This window comes from Heloderma suspectum, chromosome 4 (genome assembly GCF_057233095.1).
Source record: "Heloderma suspectum isolate Gila_16-S chromosome 4, 16-S_ref, whole genome shotgun sequence".
NCBI classification, from domain to species: Eukaryota; Metazoa; Chordata; class Lepidosauria; order Squamata; family Helodermatidae; genus Heloderma; species Heloderma suspectum.
This window is the reverse complement of record NC_139461.1, coordinates 38323561-38342799: the sequence shown is the minus strand read 5'-3', so window position 1 is coordinate 38342799 and position 19239 is coordinate 38323561. Positions and strand designations below refer to the sequence as shown.

At 40.8% G+C, this 19239-nt stretch overlaps 1 protein-coding gene across 1 annotated transcript in view; it reads left to right on the top strand.

Annotated features, from left to right (window-relative positions):
• The window catches only part of RIMS2 (regulating synaptic membrane exocytosis 2), a 616900-nt gene that overhangs the window by 63637 nt on the left and 534024 nt on the right, over positions 1 to 19239 (top strand). Inside the window, exon 4 of the mRNA XM_084848966.1 lies at positions 14107 to 14317. Within this exon, the coding sequence (XP_084705092.1) occupies positions 14107 to 14317 (211 nt within the window). The remainder of the gene's footprint in view (positions 1 to 14106; positions 14318 to 19239) is intronic.

Sequence of the window (19239 nt, the reverse complement as noted above, 5' to 3'; positions counted from 1 at the left end):
TGTGGCAGTGGCTACATTTTGGCAGAGCAAAGTTTGATCTGGACACGAAATAAATAAATAAACACATCCTTGTCTGTGACCTTTGCTCAGCTCCACCATGCACAGCCATCCAAAGGTCTCCTGTTCCTCAAACAACTCTGCTCTTTCTCCCTTGCTGCTTCTTATGCCTAGGACTGCTTCTCAGAATACCTCCATGAGTCCTTCTCTCGTATTTCCTCAAAATTGCTCCTCAAAATCCACCTTTTCTGTGACAACTTTGGACCAACCCTCTAGCCCCATGCTCTGCTATAACTAAACTTGTATGTCTAAGTGAAATATATCAATATTGTTCCCCTCTTTTCCCTGCCTCCATTTCTTTCATGATCCTCTTTCCCACTTATGTTGATTTATATTGTAGGCTCCTTGGGACAGGGCCTGTACCATCATATTTTGTAAGGCACAATTCACATAGATACTGCTATAAATAAATCATATTACCACATGTTGAATGGGGGTTATTTATTTAGAATCTACAGATAAATTGTGGGATGTACATGAATATAATGTTAAAAGAATTTAGCACCAAAACTGGGTTCAAAAATCCCCATTAAATAAACCATGGTGACTTATTTTGATTGTGGAAACTGGCACATTGGGGGTGTTCATGCAACATGCTAATCCACACTCAGTGGTTGAGTGTGGGGTGTTGTTGAACCGTGGGTTGTTTGTTGAACCATGGGTTACCTTGATGTCTGAACCCAGGACATTTTCCACAGGGTCGCTTGTTAACCATGCAGTGTGGCTTGTTAACTGCCCTGAACAACCCAACAACAAACCATGGGTTCTAACGGTAACTTGTTTGAGAAAAATAAGCCACACTACATGGTTAACAAGCCACCCTGTGGAAAATGTCCTGAGTTCAGACAACACGGTAATCCACGGTTCAACAAACCAATCTATGGTTTAACAACAACCCACATTCAACCACTAAATGCAGGTTAGCATGTTGTGCAAATCCAGTCAATGGGCACGTTCATATGATCATGGGGGGAAGGTGGGGAGGGGAACTACGGTGCAGGGAGAGGAAAGGGAACCATGACGTGTGTGCCCCACACACAGCCATGGAACCACGCTCCGCAGCGTGGTTCCCTTATCCCTGCAGCGTGAGTTCCTTGTCGTCCTCCCATCGTGGTAGCTGTGCATCACAGCGGCAGGAATGGGGTTGCAGCTGCTGCTCTATCCGGCAGATGGCAATCTTGACCATAGAAATTGCCTGCGCCAGCTAAAGCACTGCCAGAAGTTCCTGATGTTCTAGGCGGCTGTCTCTCTAGGTGGCCGCATTTATTGAAGGAGCACCAGGATTTATCAATGGAATGCCCACCACACAAAATGGTAAGTCACCCAGAGGCCCCTTACCCCCACTGCAGAAGGTGGGTACCCGGGTGGGTAATTTAATGATTGTGGGCGGGCATTTCACCCCCCAGATGACACACTAACCCATCTTGGGCTGTTCCAGAATGTGACCCACGATGGGTCAGTGTTACATGTGAACCCAGCCAGTGTCTCAACTAGTTACTTCATTGCTATCTCATTAACCTCCTTCATTGGGCACAAATAGAAGTTAACAGTGAATACCTTTAAAGGTGTTAAAAAAGAATGCTATTTGAAATAGATGACAATATTTGAATAATTCAATAAGTAATAATTTACACAAAGAAGGAGTTAATTTTCCAAACAGTTATAACACTTTTGAAGGAAGCAACAGATAGTTTGATTTAGGGCACAGAAATGGGGTGTTACACTGATCTGTCTATTTTTGAAGTGTGCTGCACAGTTTTGAAGATGTCGTCTTGATTTCATTTTTAACTATACAAATAAAACTGCATAGGTCTTTGTTCCAAAGGAACAATAGCTATCACTGTGTGACCCACTTCAACTGTTCATATTCTTAAGAAAAGCTATAAGGCCCTGTTATGGCTGAGAGTAAATATAAGAGTCGAACTATGTTTTACTTGTAGTTCTGTGATTGTTTTTTTCATCAGAATTTTTTCAAAGTAGCCAAACATGGCTTCAAGTGGGATTTCTGAGCAGAGGACTATTTGTCTGCTCAAGATGCTGCTGCAGCTATTTTTCTTCCTAAAAGGGAAAATATGACCCTATATATTTTTCTCCATGAGTGGGAAATCAGCTTGGGTAGTGATAGTGATTTTGAGCAGACAAAAAGGTGGCAAAGAAAGAGATTGCATTAAAACCCCCAAACCCAATTGGTAAAAACAGTAAAGGAACTATATGTAATGTGATGTTTGATGCTAAAGAATTGTCTATTAGATATGTGCATAATTGAAGTGTAATCTTAAAGAAATAAGTGTATATCTTAAAGAAATAACCATGTGATGGTATGGAGATTCCTAAATAAGAATCCTATGTATAACCTTAGCTATACCCTTTAGGAATACTTTATGATGATGCATATTAGTGCCTGTGGTTTCCAGTCAGATTAAACATGCTTTTAATCTTCTTTTATATGTCTTCCTGATGATGTTACACTAGAATAGAATAGCTAATTATATTTTTCCTAAAGAGAGTAATGTGAAGCTTCCCAGGGAAGATACCCAAGGAACAAAGGATAAAGTTGAAGGATTAATCAGCTGAGATGTTTTCTGAATATAGCGGGTGGAAGGTGGCTGACAGCATGAAAATGGAGAGTTCTTCTCCATGAGTTTTTCTGAAGAAAAACATTACCTTGAATAAACATAACATTTCTCTTTAACATTGGGATCCATGAGTAGAGAAGCTACTCTCAGCTGCACATAATTCAGGCAGTGGTTAAGTCCTACCAAAAGCTATCAAAGGCAAAGTCAATCAACCTAACAGACATGGTGTGGCTATCTTAGGGGTTGTATCCCATGACTAGCTCTGCTTGGGCCCAGGGAGGCAACTTGGTCAGATGATTTACTCCCCTATTATGAAATAAATACCCTCAGTTATTCCAAATGGCAAGATTGAAGAAATATATGGTGGTTGGCACCCTTCCAACATCTCCTTTGTGAGGACAGAGTCTTTTTAATTGACATAATTGTTTCCTTCATTGGTTGCATTTGGAACTTTGTGCAAAGACAAGAACTGGGAAACAAAGTAGGAGTAGGAAAGAAAAGTTTCTGAATCAAAGAAAGCAAAGTAGTCCCATACATCTGTATAGAAGTATCGTGATAATGGACTTACATGCTTGAAAAAATGCTGCAGGTTCATATGCAGATCAGACTTGTAAAGTTATATTGAAAGTAGAGAGTTGGAGCCATATGTCTGTGGGTCAGTAACCAAATAGCATTATTGTGCTCTGATTAGTTGAGACAATTCCATTCAGTGTAATATAATGAGAGTCCCCCAGACCCTCCTTTTCTTGGCTCACAATGGCTCATTTCACTTTGCCAAAAAATGTGTCTCCCACTGTTTTTTTCTCCTTCTGGCACCTAGGCCTAACCTACATATTTAGAGTACTAGCCCTGGGACATCATTGTTTACTATGCTTTTGGATTTCATAGGTAGAAAGCTAGAGGGGACCAGTAGGATTATCCAGTTTTTTTGGCATTGACTGGAAATATATGAGGTACTAACCATCAAAGGAAGATAGTTATTTGTTCTTTTGTTTAAAAGCAGAGGGCTTGTTTGTTTTTTTGTTTAAAGATATTCTAGAAAAAACAGTTGTTGTTGTTGTTGTTGTTCAGTCGTTCAGTCGTGTCCGACTCTTCGTGACCCCATGGACCATAGCACGCCAGGCCTTCCTGTCCTGCGCTCTCTCCCGGAGCGTGCTCAAGTTCATATTCAGAAAAAACAGTACTGTCCTATAATATCTCATCAAAAGTTATAACTGAATCTCACCAGCTGTAGTGTGTAGTGCACAGCCTGCCATTTAACAGAGTGCCTGGATCATATGGGACATAATCTGTGTGGTGGAGGGAAGGGGGACAAACCTATTCTACTACCACATGAACACGTTTATCAGCTTGGTAAATACTGTGTGTGTCTGTGTTAGGGGCTCTATATCAGCGTGGCTTCCTTGGTGATCATATGCATATATTTATATAAACATGTCCTAGAGACCAGATGTAATCCCTCTGTGGCAACACTTGCAACTCATACTACAACTCATACTAATAACATTTTGAAAAGGCTCCCCCAGAATCTCATCAAAAGGTAAGATAGGGACAGTGGTTTACTAGGAATTGGGACTGTCCCTGGTAAAAAGGGACCATTGGACTATTAAAAAAAAAAATCACTTGCCTTTTGTGAAAGTACTTCACTGCAATGCCCCTGTAGCAGGTTGGCGAGAATAGAGGGAACAAACAGAAGTGCTGCCTGTAGCCACTGTCAGAACCAGAGCTCTGAGACCTTGTGAATGGATTTCCTGTCTCACATGCATTTCTATGAAAAGATTCCAAGCTGATGTGAATCCATTAGGGCGTATCTGTGCATAAATATAAAAGTTCCTTTAATCTGCTTCTTTGCAAAAAGGCATGGCATTGTTTGCAAAGTTTGGTGTGCCATACTTTCGTTTTCTTCCAGTTTTTCTACACCCCCCCTCCACTCATAATTGCTTGCAGTGCTTCCCTTTCTTTATAATCAGCAGAAATAACATGTGAATGTGCAATTCAGGAAGAGAACAGTGGTCAGGTTTAGATGATCGTGGGGGTGAAAGAACACATCATGGGTTCTTCCCCTGCCCCCGCATGTGCTGTGTGCATGACCATAATGTGCATAATTACCTGTGAAGCAGCACGGGTTGCTGTGTTATCTGAATGCTGTTCAGGTGGCTTCTTATCCACCCCATAAACCATGGCTTGCAGTAGGGGTGTGGGGTGGGTGAGAAGCCACTCCTACTGCGCTGTGCACTGGGTTTGGATGACACGGGGGGGGGGACCCACAATGGGTTCTTTCGCCCCTGTGATCATCTGAATGCTGACAGTGTTTACTAGGTCAGGGAAAGTATGTTAAACATTGAGCATGCATGGATTTATTCCCGAAACTTTGAAGAGAATGGGGAATGCCTTGCTCTGTGTAGTTCTTTAAGAGCTTGTTGTAGATCTTGATGTTTTTCTCATCTACCAGCATGTCTTGGAGCACTGATCATATGGAAATATATCTAGTGTGTTGAGGCTTCAGTGACAATCTTTGAGACCATTGGTGGAAATCAGGATATAAGTCATTTACATAAAATAAAATAAGCATTTTGTCCTCATCTTCTCTTACAAAAAGTGAAATGAGAACAAAGTATTGAATTTTACAGCCCTGTGTCTAGACCACTGTAGAGGTATTTTCTTTCTTGTGGTGATTGCTGTCATGTTCAGAACCCTGAGACACTTAGAAATAAGAAACTGGATTCAGACTAAGTTTAGTAGATGCAGTTTTATTTCATAGTTCCTTCTTTGCATACAGCCACAAGCAGACTTGTATTCTTCCTTCCAGAATTTCCCTTGCCTATCTAGTATATGTCCTGAGGTAGATTAGTTTGTACTGGGCCAAGGAGATTCTGAAATCTTGGCCTAGATGAAGGAATGGATCTTCTACAAACATTACATTCTCCATCGTGACTCTGCCATAGTCTTACGGTGCTTCCAGATGAAGGGGTCCTAGCACCAACAGTCATAAGGCATGGTGCAGCTATCCCATGTTTTCTTCCTTAATTGTTTTTTTTCTGGTGAGGAAAAAGATGGAGAAAGTGGTCAGCAAGGCAACAGCATCTGAACCCTGTAAAATTCTATGAATAAGGCGTGCGATTGCACAATAAAAACCTCATCTGGAAGCATCCCTAGTTTGTTTTGTTTTCCTAGATTTCTGTCCTGCCTTACTGCCAAAGCCTCAAGTCACCTAACAATAGTAAATATAACAATAAAAAACCAAAAAACAACAACACTAAAAACAACTAAAACAACAGATAAGAACTGTGTCTCAATTCAAATATTTATTGGAGCAGCAAGAGTCTGCATGACGGAGGAATGGCCACTTTCTTCCTCTCTCCACCACGCATATAATGTCATGAATGGTATGGGTGCTCTAAGCCAGTGCCCAGTTATGCAGATGTTCCATTTTCATGAATATTCCCCCTCAAAAAAAAAAAATAAGGCCTTCTGCACAGTTGGATATCTGCACGGAATGCCAAAGTCATACATAACATTATCTTTGTGGTGGAGAGGAGATGTGCCTTTTCCCATATCATGTAAAGACTCTCACTGGCTTAGTAAATGTTTGAACTGGGCTTATGTACCTGTGTTGGGTGTTGCTATATCAATGTGGAAAGAATGTAGTAGGGGAAAGCATTTATTCAAGATCTATGTTTATTTTGCCCCTTCTCCTTCAGTATGTGATGTGGCAGCCAGGTTTTATCATGATTATTTGCCCTCCATAGTCTAATAGGTTCCTTTTTTTATCTACGATTGTATTTCCTGCCAGTGCCTCTGCCCTGTTTTTATTTAGAGTTTTAATTATAGAAACAATTTTAATCTCCTGCATTAAAATAATTGCATCACCAGCTGCGGTAGTACCACGCATCAGTGGCTAAAGCATCATGTATAGATAGCTCCAGGTCTTTTCCTTCTTCTACTGTCACACATACACGGCTCTGGGCAAGATTAGATGATGGAGTGGTAAACACTCCTGATCCCTGACTACCCTAGTACACCCAGCATTGTTCATGCTTATCTCCTATTCATTAAAAAGGAAAGCCATCAAGTAAGAACAATACTGTTGCAGCAGTAAAAAGATACAAGTTACTTAATAATTGAACACTCTCATGAATGTTGTAAATGATGTGGAATGAACTCATTCTACTCCTGATACTGTAATGTCCAGGGGTGTTATATTTCTGAGTTAAGGTAGACTGATCTATTATTTGGCACTTGTTTATTTTCGTCACGTGAGATGAAGTCTTACAGAAAGTTAATTCTTCACTTACTAGTACAGGTAATATAGTCCCAGTAGTAGCAGATTCTCTGAGTTGCTTTAAAAAAGATGACTGCTATCTATTCTACATCATCTCAAAATACCTGAGATAGCAGGCTCTTCATAAATGTAATATTTTCCCTTATTTTTACACTACAATTTTTAAAAGATTGCATTCCTTTGATGGTTTACTGTAAATTAAAAGTATATTTTACTATAAACATGCTGGTTGAGGGGTCAGGTACACAGTGGTATAGCTAGAGCTGGACTTTGAGGCTGATGTCCAGGGCGCATAGCTCATGGGCCCCCCAAATAACCACCTAGAGAGTGGCAGGTGCAAACAGGCCCAACATCAAGCATGGTATACCACGCCTATGGGGCTTGCACTGCTCACCACAGCATTCTTTCTTCTTATTTTTAAAGACATGTTATTGTCAGAGGGCATCCAGGAAGGCAGGCATGTACATGGTTACAGAGGTTATTCTATTATTTTTTCTCTAAAAATATATTATCATTTTCTACATCAAATTTGTGCTTATTCCCAAGTAAGTGGGCAGTATCCAATTAGACATGAGCGCTAACATAAATCCCCAGAAAACTTGTCAGACTAGCTGACTAGCAGACTATTGGCATTGCACTAGAGGTCCCTTACGCTAGTGCAACATAATTTATGTTAGCACTTGTGTCCAGTTGGTTACAGCCTACTAATGTGTTTAGCAGCAGGACTACAGAAGCAAACTCCATTTTATTCCTGGAGTCATGATGGTGCTGTTACTTAAGTGAATTTAAAATGCAAAACTGCCCATGCTCTGAGGATTTCTTTTTCATTTTCTGGCAAACAGTTTTGTTTTACTTTAACATATCAGGAATGTAGAATCAGTTGTAGAGCATGGAATGGTGGCGGGTGGTGATGGGGAAAAGAGAAATGTTAGCTGTGTACTTGAAAATGTACTTCACATTAAGAAACGTTAAAAAGTAACATTAACAAAATGTCCTTAACAAATGTACTTAATGCATGCGGCAGTTTGGCAAGACCATTAAGTCCAGAGACTAAAATTATCTAGCTGCACTGTTGCAGCTAGGCTAAGGGAAGGGAAGGAGTTACAGTCAGGGCCAGAAATATTGGAACAAAGATAACTGTTTTGGCAGTTGGCCTCTGTACACCACCACATTGAAGTTGAAAGGAAATACACCCAGATGGGAGCGAAGTCAGGACTTTCAGTTGTAATTCAAGGGGTTTGACAAAAGTGGCGCACTAAACATTCAGGAAGGACAGCTGGTGGCATACACACACACCCATCATTGGTGGCTTTCCTTTGAAAATCCTTTGCAGTCAATGACTGCCTGAAGTCTGGAACCCATGGACATGACCAAATGCTGAGTTTCCTCCCTTGAGATGCTTTGCCAGGCCATCACTGCAGCTGCCTTCAGCTGCTGCTTGTTTGTGGGTCTTTCTGCCTTCAGTCTTGTCTTCAGTAAGTGAAAAGCATGCTCTATTGGGCTGAGAACAGGTGACTGGCTTGGCCATTGAAGAACATCCCACTTCTTTGCCTTGAGAAACTCTTGGGTAGCTTTTGCTGTATGTTTTGGGTCATTATCCATCTGCAATATGAAGCGGCGTCCTATCAGTTTGGCAGCATTCGGCTGAATTTGAGCAGAAAGTATAGCCCTATACACTTCAGAATTCATCCTGCTGCTTTTATCAGCAGTCAGGTCATCAGTAAACACCAGTGACCCAATTCCATTGGCAGTCATACATGCCCATGCCATAACACTGCCTCTACCATGTTTGACAGATGATGTGGTATGCTTTGGATCATGAGCTGTTCCTTCCCTTCTCCATACTTTTCTCTTCCCATCATTCTGGTACAAGTTAATCTTGGTTACATCAGTCCAAAGAATCTTATTCCAGAACTGGGCAGGCTTTTTTAGGTGTTTGCTGGCAAAGGCTAATCTGGCCTGTCTGTTCTTGAGCATTACTAGTTGTTTGCACCTTGTTGTGAAGCCTCTGTATTTACATTCATAAAGCCATCTCTTGACTTTAGATGTTGACAATGACATGCCTACCTCCTCACGAGCGTTCTTGACCTGGATAGATGTTGTGAAAGGGTTCCTCTTCACCATGAGCAGAATTCGGTGGTCATCCACTTTAGTTGTCTTCTGTGGCCTTTTGCTGTTGCTGAGCTTGCCAGTTAATTCCTTCTTTTTCAGGATGTTCCAAACTGTTGTACTGGCCACTCCCACTGTTTTTGCTATCTCTCTGATGGGTTTATTTTGTTTCCTCAGCCTAATGATGGCCTCCTTCACTTGCATGGACACCTCTTTGGACCTCATGTTGAGGATTCCAGTGAATAGCTACCAAATGCAAATGTAACACTCAAAACCACCTCCAGGCCTTTTATCTGCTTGATTGGTCATGGGGCACCCAGGAAACAGGCCACACCTGGCCATGCAGCTGCTTGTCAGCCATTCGTTCCATTACTTATGAGCCACCAACGATGGGTGTGTGTGCATGCCACTGGCTGTCCTTCCTGAATGGGTAGTGCCCCACTTTTGTCAAACCCCTTGGATTACAGCTGAAAGTCCTGACTTCGCTCCCATCTGGGTGTGTTTCCTTTCAACTTCAATGTGGTGGTGTACAGAGGCCAACTGCCAAAACAGTTACCCTTGTTCCAATATTTCTGGCCATGACTGTACATGGAACATGTACGCTGATGGTTAAAGAGCTAGTTCTAGTAATGAGAGAACACCCATTGACTTGATTTGGAATGTGCTTGACTAATACAAGCTATTTTCCCAAAATATCGGAAAATAGTTTTCCCAATTTGTGAGTCTACCCAGATTCTCCTACACGCTCTTCAGTCCTGACCCGCCACTCCCTTCCCTTTGCATCAAACTACTATACAGTGGTGGCAGCAGTGACTAGAATGCCTCTCTGCAGTGCCTGCATTCCTTCATGGCACCTGAAACACTAGCATTCCAGATGCCAGAGATCTGGAGGAATGTCATTTTCCAGGTCACCTGAGTGAGCTCTAGGAATGGGAGGTGCCCTAGAAATGATATGTCCCAGGTCTCTGCACCTGTGATATTGCACGATAGTGGAAGGAATCCTGTGACTTGTCATTTCCAGGGTGCCTGACTGCTATCCCCACTATCTGGTTGCCCTGGAAACTACATGTCCTAGTGCTCCCAGCTGACGTGCACTTGCTAAGGAACTTGGCCAACATTTTGAACTCGAGACTTCAGGGAATGGTACTAGATTTGTATGACAGGTGAGCACTATAAGCTGGAGAAATTCTTTTCTGAAACAGGTAGTAGTGAACTTTGGTGGTATCTCTACCTGAACCAGTAAACAATGAAACAATGTTATCAAAGAGAGTAAAACAAATATATACTTTCTGAAGAAGCCTGCAGTAATAAGTGCAGACCAGTAATAAGAGCACCATACATGCAGACCTATGGTGTAACATATTTATTCAATTACCTTTTAATTGGACATTTAGCTCTCTTCTCCTTGTTTACATTTGAGTCTTACATTAAGCATTGTATTTACAAACCACTTGCTGGATGGCATGTTGCCAGGGGTGGACAGACTTGCTAGATTAATAAACAAAAACTTCAACTTTATTCAGTACTGAACACTGTGAACGAAAAGAGCAAACAGAGAGTTCTGCCAAAATAAGTAATTTTCTTCTCTCTACACCAGCTTTCAATTGTTTGGTCAGATACTATAATGTGTAGTTGCCTTCAGAGGGATACTTTTAGAGCAATAATTGTGTATCATTCTTAGCATTACTGAAATAATATGTATTCTTTCATTCACTGGATTTTATGTACTTTTTACCTTTATGTACATTTACTTAACATAGTTGTAAATGTTTCAAATCCTCGATTCGCTAATCTTTTGTGCCTGAGTTCTTCTTTGTTGTAGGTTAGTAAAGCAACAGTTTGGGATGCTAACTCTAGCTGCATTTTCTTGTACTCTCTAATGCTCAGGTACCACCTCTTAACTCAGAGATGACTCTTACTGTTTTTAAGGATGGGCAGAGGTTAAGCAAATCTGAGCTAATGTTGCAGCGGTCTAGCTAACTATCCTGTTCTGCCATTCAGAACAGATGACAGCGGGATCCCACTACAGTGTACCAGAAAGTTTTGTCTAGATACTTCTCTGCCTCTCTCAGCTTCTCCAAGTTAGCTACCTAGGCTTTGAGGAAACGGACTTTCTCACCAAGCACAAACTTACAACTTCTGCCCAGAAGGCAGATATTAATGGATGTGAGATTCTGTGTAAAGCACTGGATGGCACCTGCTGGTCTTATTAATTCATATTTTTGTTGGTTTTATGAGTTTTTTTCCCCCTAAAGTGGGTTCTGTTGCATAAGGTTTAGCTGCATTTTGGTGTATTTTGTTTAATTTAGCTAGTGTAAAAAGCATGGTGTGTTAACTTTACCCCCATGGCCATGCAGTGAGACCCTTACAGCAACCTCAATCTCCTGTTGTCCTGTCAAAATGTTTAGTTGTAACAGTTGCCAAGCTCAGTCATTGGAGTTCCCTTTGCTCAAAGGATTCTCTTGCAGAGATCTAAATATATATCTGCCTCCTGTTGTAGCTAATTACCATGGTAGTATGGAAGGTATATAGATCCCAGGTAATGGCTAGCACTTAAATCATATCTAGAATGCTATAGAAACCCATGTAGTTTCTGGAGGACCAGTACAATATGCTTCCGATGGTTCATTCCATTGAGAAGATGAGTCCCTGTATTTTCCACTAGCTGTGTCCTGCAAACTGTCTTCAGTTACCTTATGTAGCGTGCATTCTAGTGTGTATGCAAAGGTGTGAATGACAGTTGTTTGGCTTGAGTCACAAAGAAAAATGTACAACCTATGCACTAGATCAAGGTGATGAAAAGCACCCCTAGCCCCCGTTGTACCCTGACAATATAGGTGCAGTGAGGGGCCTAGGAATACCCAAGGCACCGTACATATGGTCAAACGTTATCAATGAGAGGTCAGATGTTATCAGTGAGAGTTGTTCTGTCTACCTCTAGATTACAGGAGTTATTGATCATCCCCAGGAGCTATAATCAATTAAAGCTTCTAAGTACATATTTATCTTCAAATCTCCATGTGATTTCACTAAGCAGTTTATGCTCAAATAATATGTAATGGAAATGGAGGCAGACCCATTTTTTTCAATCAGGGCTTCTCCCAATCACATATAAAACAGTGGATGGAGGTCCAATTTTTAGAACAAGAAGGGCATGTACTGAGCAGAGCTGGATTCTACTGTGGTGTTATTCTCAGCCAAGCTGAGGGACGTAAGTAGTGAGTATGTGAAGGATTAGCTCCCTTTACTAAAAAGCTCCCTTTCCTCCAAAACAGACTTTCCCCATGTGGGCTCTCCAGATGTTGTTAGACTACAGCTGCCATCATCCCTGATCATTGGCCCGGATGGCTGTGGATGATGGGGATTGTGGTCTAACAGCATCTGGAGACCCCATGTTGCGAAAGGCTTCTCTTAAACTTTGGAGCCCTGCTTTATAGATGAATGAGTCAGACCCAGATTTAAACACAGATCACAAGTAGTTTGAGCATAATAGACACATTGAACAGGGAATAAGTTGGAACTGAGCACAAAACAGGAAGAACATTAAATAATTTAAAATGCAATTTCTATTTTTTCAGAATGTTGGTTACTAGTCATCCTCTGCATTGGTACTGTATATGCACACCCAGTAGGGGTGGGGGTAGGGACATTTTCATATATATGAAATTCTGATTCTCATAAAAGGGCACAGGACTTCTTCACACTTAAAACTGTGGATCATGGTCTTTGGGTGGCAGGAAACACATCTTCCTTCCCTTCTGTTTACAGATAGGCATTGGGCTATAGCCTCCCCCTTATTAGGTACCATAGGGGGCTAAACTATGGGATCCCTGAGAGGATCTTCATACTAGCGTCCTTTTATCAGTAGGCTAATTAGGCTCATGTACCCATTTACACATCCATTTTCCTTTAGAAGGCACAACTAAGAAAGCATTACAGGATTTAGAGTCAATTATTCCATTTTGGGGGGCCTAACTACTCTCGGGCACTCACCTAACCATGTCACAGTGCCCACAGAGTGGATGCATTTTCTGCTTTCTCCCACTGTGGCCAGTTGTATACTGAATGGGCCAGGTAGATTAGAATGGTGAGTGCATTTACATCGTTGAGATGTCAGCCAGTTTCAAGGAGTGAGAGTTCCTCTGGGTAGCTTAGCCCTTGTGTTTTCCTGTCTTTACCATTTTCTAGCTTTGCCTGACTATTGCTGTTCAGAACTCGGATGTAGTGACCTGTTGGGTAGAGAAAAGGAGTCTTCTTCTTAAGTTGCATGTTTGATTATTACATTCTAGTTTCAAAGCATTGCACAGGTATACCTATGTTTTATCTAGTTCAGTTAGATTATTATACAGAAATTTGTTGTTGTTCAGTCGTTGTGTCCGACTCTTCGTGACCCCATGGACCATAGCACGCCAGGCCTTCCTGTCCTCCGCTGTCTCCCGGAGTGTGCTCAAGTTCATATTCATTGCATTGGTGATGCTATCTAGCCATCTCATCCTCTGCCGTCCCCTTCTCCTTTTGCCTTTAATATACAGAAATAGCATCCAGCTATTCCCTACATCAAGACAGTGACCCTGTTCGGATGTAACAGTGGTGTCCGGTGGAAATTCATGGGTTAGTTATGTCTGAACAGGGTTACTATCTCGATACAGGGAGTAGTTGGATGCAATTTTCATATAATAGTCTAACTGAACTGGATAAAACATAAGTATACCTGTGCAATTATTTGAGACTATAATGTAATATAAATAAATAAATAAAATGTAATAACCCACAAATTGTGGGGATGCACATTGCACATGAGCGGCTTCTGGTTTCTTGAAACAACCTCCAAATGCAGCATTCATAGGTTGTTTTTGGATGTCCAAACAGATGCATTTGGGGTTGTTTGTGGCTTAAACAACCCCATGTTAACCCAAGAACAAACTGCCATTACATCCGAACAGGGCCAATAAACATATGCTTTTAAAATGAAATTAATCAGTTTGGTAATAAAAGTTAAATCTTAAAAATATAATCAGCTGACAGATCTATTTTCCTATTCTTACTTGAATGTTACAAATCTTTTGCTATTTTCTTCTGCAGGAAATTGCACCAACAGTTTGAAATGTATAAAGAACAGGTGAAAAAGATGGGTGAAGAATCACAGCAACAGCAGGAGCAGAAGGGTGATGCTCCAACCTGTGGTATCTGCCACAAAACAAAATTTGCTGATGGCTGTGGCCATAATTGTTCATATTGCCAAACTAAATTCTGTGCACGTTGTGGAGGAAGAGTGTCTTTACGCTCAAACAAGGTAAGATACATGTTTATGAAGAGTATACCTGAGCTTTCATTCTGATGTTGGTTAATGTTATCACTTTGGAAATATCTGCTATTGTTGGTGTGTGAGGTCAGCATGAAATGGTGTTGCTGTAATTGTAAAGTGGTAAAATGGAAGAATTCGTGCATATCGATACCTTTTCCAAATCCCAGTCACAGCCTTCTTCTAGGAGCCATAGATTGCACTCCAGGCCTTTCTTCTTTTTTTTTAGTAACCTGGCTATTCCAGACCAGCTATTTCACCCATGACTTTGAAGGGCATGTGGTTAAAGGGTGTTCACACACACACACACACACACACCCATAAGAGCAGGTAAGCCAGCTAACAATTTTTTTGTGGGCTGGTAACTTTTGTGGACTTACTTGTGAGTCTGGATTAAGCATTCAAATAGCCGAAGTGCATTTCTTCCCCTGGCCAGAACTGGTGGGGTCAAAATACATGTTCTGTTAAAGGTGTGTTTGAATCCTGTGCTTGGAATTTCTCATGCCTTTTTTATTTTTACAAATATCAGGCGCATGGTGTGGAGGAAGAAGGGTTTGACCATCCTTCCCACATTTTTCTTGCTGAAAATTGCCCCTCAAGCTGTTATTTGCCCTCAAAGCTGCTATCTGCAGAAGTGTCTCCTTTACATAAAAATAATCCCACATCTATTTTTCTAGATTTCTAAGGCCAGTCACAATTTTCAGTCTGTTTCAGATTTTTCATGTATTGTAGAATAAGTGAAACAAATCCATCACCTGAAAAATGATACTCAAATTATATATACACACACACATATACACATACACACACATACATTCAACCAAGTATGCAAATTATATACAGTTCTCTGGCTTGCACTATATATCATATGTGGTCCTTGATTCTGAACTGCCTTCCTTCCTAACCTGGCTGTAAAGAAATGGAAGCCTATTATGGGTTGTCAAAATGCCAATTACATATAATTCCCATACTGTGTGAATGTGTAGATTTAGAGTAAAGACCTGCAAGTGGGAACAAAATGTTACAACGTGGAGTGCTCCTGTTCAGGTTTCCAGACACTCCATTACATTTTCCCTTCCACCCAGTTTTTTCTGACCCTTTCCATCCTCTACAGTCAGTCACCATTCTGTCAACACACATAGTCCTCATTATACTGTTTTGGGGGTTCCTCCTCCTTTAGTTTTTTTTTCCTAAATATATTTCGAACTTCTGCAAACCTTGGGGTTCCCCCAAGCCTGCTGATAGCTCCCTCTTGTGCATAGGTGGCATCATTTTGGCTACGTAAGTGTGAGCATTCTTATTGGTAGTAGTATATGCAAGTGGGGACTGCTACAAAATGTTGAAGTCTATCCCTTGTGAGCCTATATTACCTGAGCCTGTGGCTGAGGGGTTGAAAAAACAAAAGTTAGCATCAAATAAAGGAGTCCCTGCTCTAACATGAGTCTTCATGTGCAATATATTGGGTAGCTTTTGAACATTTAAAAGTGCAACCAGTCTGCATGCAAGTCAGTGGAGAATGGGGCTTGTGTATGCAATTGAGTGCTTCATTTGGTTTGGGAGGAAGTCTAAGGCCTAACTACACATTATTTTAAATACACAGTGTGTAGCTGATCCTCACTCTTTTATTTACTTCCATGAAGGTGTGTGGACCCCGATCTGTATTGGGACCACTGTGCATGGATAGGGGAGTTTTAAACCTTCCCACCCAGCTGCTTTTTTTAAAAAATTGCCTCCCGCCCCCCCCCCCCCCCCCGCTCAGCATGGGGAAGGAAAAAAAAACACACTAAATTGTCATCAGTGGAGTTTTTTGTTGTTGTAAACGATTCAGTGCCTGAACGCAGAATTCAATGTGATACATTATTCTCTCCCAGTCAGAGCCCCTTCCACCCTGCATTATGGGGACAATTAACTGCATTCACCTTGGAATTTGCATGAACAGGGAAATGTTTTATGTTTCACAATAAATAAGAAGTTAGAAACAGCAAGAACGCTTTGCTGCTACCTTTTGGAGGTTTTTTTCTAGTATGTGTGTGGTGGATACATGGGTGGTCAATCCCAGCTTCATTAAAATTTTGGATTTCTCTCTTGAGTTCTATGAGCATTTCTCATTTCTGTCCCTGGAACCATTTAAAAATGGGTTTTCAGTGTTAACCAGGAAATGCCCTATCCATAAAATGAGATTATTATCTCTACCATTTTTATATCTATATGTGTTTTCCTCTGTCCAATTTTTCTAGCCACTGCAATGCATTCCCCCATAAGAAGGGCCATGCTGGATCAGACCAAAGGTCCATCTAGTCCAGCATTCTGTTCACACAGCGGCACACCAGCTGCCCATGGAAAACCCACAAGCAGGACACAAGTTCAACAGCACCCTCCTGCCCATAGTATTCTAAGTGTGATTGCACCATAGATTTGTATAAGGGCAGTGTGATATTGGCAGTTTTATTCTTGATTCCTTTCCTAATTACCCCTAACATGGAGTTTGCCTTTTTCACAGTAGCCACACACTGGGTTGATGTTTTCATCGAGCTGTCCACCACAACCCCAAGATCTCTTTCTTAGTCAGTCACTGCTAGCATATTCTATCAGCTTATATTTGAAGTTGGGATTTTTCCCCAACATGCATCACTTTACACTTGCTTACATTGAACCGCACTTGCCATTTTGAGTTCCTTTTCATCAGCATTCCATGTCCACTAAGCATGATCAGTCCTCACTGGGCTGGGGGTTTTCTGGTTGTGTGTCCCCCTTTAGGGTCCCCCCCGCCAAGATTATTTGGATTTCTGAAAACCTGAGGGTTCCCCAGAGGCTGCCGATACCTCCCTCTTGTTCGTGGATTTTGCTGTTTGGCTACATTAAAGCAGGCACTTACTGGAAATAGGATCTAAAATGATAATACATTTTGTGACTCTCCAGGTTTGAATGGAGGAGGGGGCATAAGAATAAAAGGAAAACATCCCATACCATAACACTTCCATATTCTACTCAGGCTACTCACATTAGACAGTGTTGCCTTCAAGTATGATTACTAGAATGTCACTTAACAATTCTAAACGATGAATCAAATGTGGTACTGGAATGTGTCTGGTCAGAGATTCAATTTGTCTCAAGCAGGTGCTCTCTTAAATCATTTTTTCCAGGGGTAGGTTGATGTTTGATTTAGCAACATACTGTGATTTCAATAAGGTAGTGTTTCTAAAAGTCACAAACAATTTTACACGTCTTATTGATTTCCAAAGTATGGGTCATAGTCCCAATGGAACTGATGAAAGGCTTCATAAATCCCTGGCAGTTATGGGCTACAATTGCAATAGCATGCAGAATGGGGGCCAGGAAGTAAAGCATTGCTGGTTTAATATACCCAGTATATTTTCTTGATTCCAGGTGTGTAAAGTATTTAAATTTTTTAGAAAGTGATCATTATTTCATAAAAATAAGTTAATATTGCATTAAGGATCCGAGACATTTAAGAGCTACAAAATTACCTGAGACAGTTAAGAGCCATCATTATAGTACAATCATCCAACTTTATCTAGTAAGTGAAATTCTAATAAAAGAGAAATGAGCACCATTGTGATTATTTCACTTCTTCTAAAGCAGGATCTTTTTGTTTTATGCATATGTTTTTTCACATATTGAATTATTATTCTGATTATTCAAAATTTTCAGATGGAACACAAGTTTGAAAACCATAACAGTGAATTAACTACTCTCAGGGTAAAAGACTTTGGTGATATTACCACAAAAAGAGCCAGAAATAAGTGAAAAGTAAAAGTATTAGGCCAAACAATGGAGCAATTCTGTAGTCCTTAAAAATGTTCCAGGGCATCTTCAGTTCTAATAGCAAGTGATTTCTGATGCTCATAAAATATGTCATGTTCACCAAAGAGTGCATATGGCAAGACTGAAGGCCAAGCTTGTGTGTTTTGCCCCCACTGGTTCCAATAAACCTTAAAAAATTAATCTAGTTCTTACTTGGTACCACCCCAACTTTTCACATAACACGCCCCACCCCTCCCAAATCTGGTTATCAGTAGCAAAGAATCATAGAATAGTAGGGTTGGAAGGGGCCTACAAGACCACTGAGTCCAACTCCCTGCTCAGTGCAGGAATCCAAGTCAGAGCAGCCCTGACAGATCGCTGTCCAGCCTCATCTGGAATGCCTCCAGTGTGGGAGAGCCCACCACCTCCTTAGGTAATGGGTTCCATTGTCGTATTGCTCTAGTCAAGCAGAGCAGGCATGCTGCGTGGGGTTAAATTCATAGGTGCACTAAGGCAGTATAATTGAAATATAGGTTTATTATTAGGAAATCAGACTGACATGGCATACGTTCATAAACAAAAATGGGATATTTCAAAATTGGCTTTGTCTCAGGAGGGTAAAAAGGACACAGCTCATACGAACTTGAGTAGTTACAGAGTTTTAGTAGTTAAAGTCCCTTTCCCAAAGCTGGATTCCAAGGCCTGGAAGCCTTGCACTCCTGCACTGCTGCTAGGTTTTATTGTGGTTGTATTGTTATATTGTGGTTTTAATGTTCTATATATTTTAAATTGTTTTATTGTGTGTTGTTTGGTTTTAATTTTTGTGAACCGCCCAGAGAGCTTCGGCTATTGGGCAGTATAGAAATAGATAGATAGATAGATAGATAGATAGATAACAGATTCAAGCTCCAGGCCTGTCAGACATAAATTTGCATAACATTTACACATGCTTATTTATATGCATATACGTTCATTCAGAAATAATTAGTAGAATTTGCATTTGACAGAAGGAAAGCCAGCTAATTTCTTAACCAAATCATCATAATCATCAAAAAAGAAAAGAAAAATCAATTAATGTGCACCCCATATCAGCTCAATCAATTTACACATTACCACCAATTAATTTCTCACCCACATGATCCAGATTC